This window comes from Nestor notabilis, unplaced genomic scaffold, assembly GCF_000696875.1.
Source record: "Nestor notabilis isolate BGI_N333 unplaced genomic scaffold, ASM69687v1 scaffold29300, whole genome shotgun sequence".
Lineage (NCBI taxonomy): Eukaryota > Metazoa > Chordata > Aves > Psittaciformes > Psittacidae > Nestor > Nestor notabilis.
Genome location: NW_009911987.1, coordinates 2,370 through 2,946, shown reverse-complemented (window position 1 = coordinate 2,946; position 577 = coordinate 2,370). Strand labels below are relative to the sequence as shown.

The 577-nt window shown below is 61.5% G+C and overlaps 1 protein-coding gene across 1 annotated transcript in view; it reads right to left on the bottom strand.

The window, feature by feature from the left end:
* The window catches only part of LOC104407892 (regulator of G-protein signaling 19-like), a gene marked incomplete at its 5' end in the record, with an annotated part of 2,866 nt that overhangs the window by 1,191 nt on the left and 1,098 nt on the right, over window positions 1-577 (bottom strand). Inside the window, one exon of the mRNA XM_010017297.1 lies at window positions 153-387. Within this exon, the coding sequence (XP_010015599.1) occupies window positions 153-387 (235 nt within the window). The remainder of the gene's footprint in view (window positions 1-152; window positions 388-577) is intronic.

The following is a 577-nucleotide window of genomic DNA, read 5'->3' as shown; positions in this document are numbered from 1 at the left end:
CACCCTCTCCCAGTGCCATGGTTTAGTGATTTGACTGGGGTCATGGTTGAACTTGATGATCTTAAAGGTCTTTTCCAACCCAGCTGATTCTATGACTGTAAGGACCATCCCTCCCAGCCCTGTCTGAGCGCCGTGGGAGCTCTGCCCCGTACCTCCTTGGGCGAGAGGATGGAGATGTAGTCCTCGTAGATCATCCTGGCCTTCTCGTCGATGGTGTGCTTGTTGCACTCGGCCTTGAGCTCCTCGCACGCCAGCCAGAAGAGCATGTTCTCCTCGCTGTACTCAGTCCGCAAGAACTCCCGGAAGACGTTGCGACCCGCGGGGCTCTTCATCAGCTTGTCAAAGGACTGTGCCCAGCCCCGCACCTCCTCCGGCGTGGGCTTGGCGCTGCCGGGTCCCCCCGGAGAGGGCAAAGCGACAGGGTTATGGCCACAGCGATCCCCCCGCTCCGTGGCTCAGCCCTGAGCGCCCCCCGTGCCCATCCCGAGGCTGCTCCTGCTCGGGTTGTTATGGAGCTAATCCTGCCCCTCTGCTCTGCTCCCTTGAGACCCCACTTGCAGCGCTGTGTGCCGGGCTG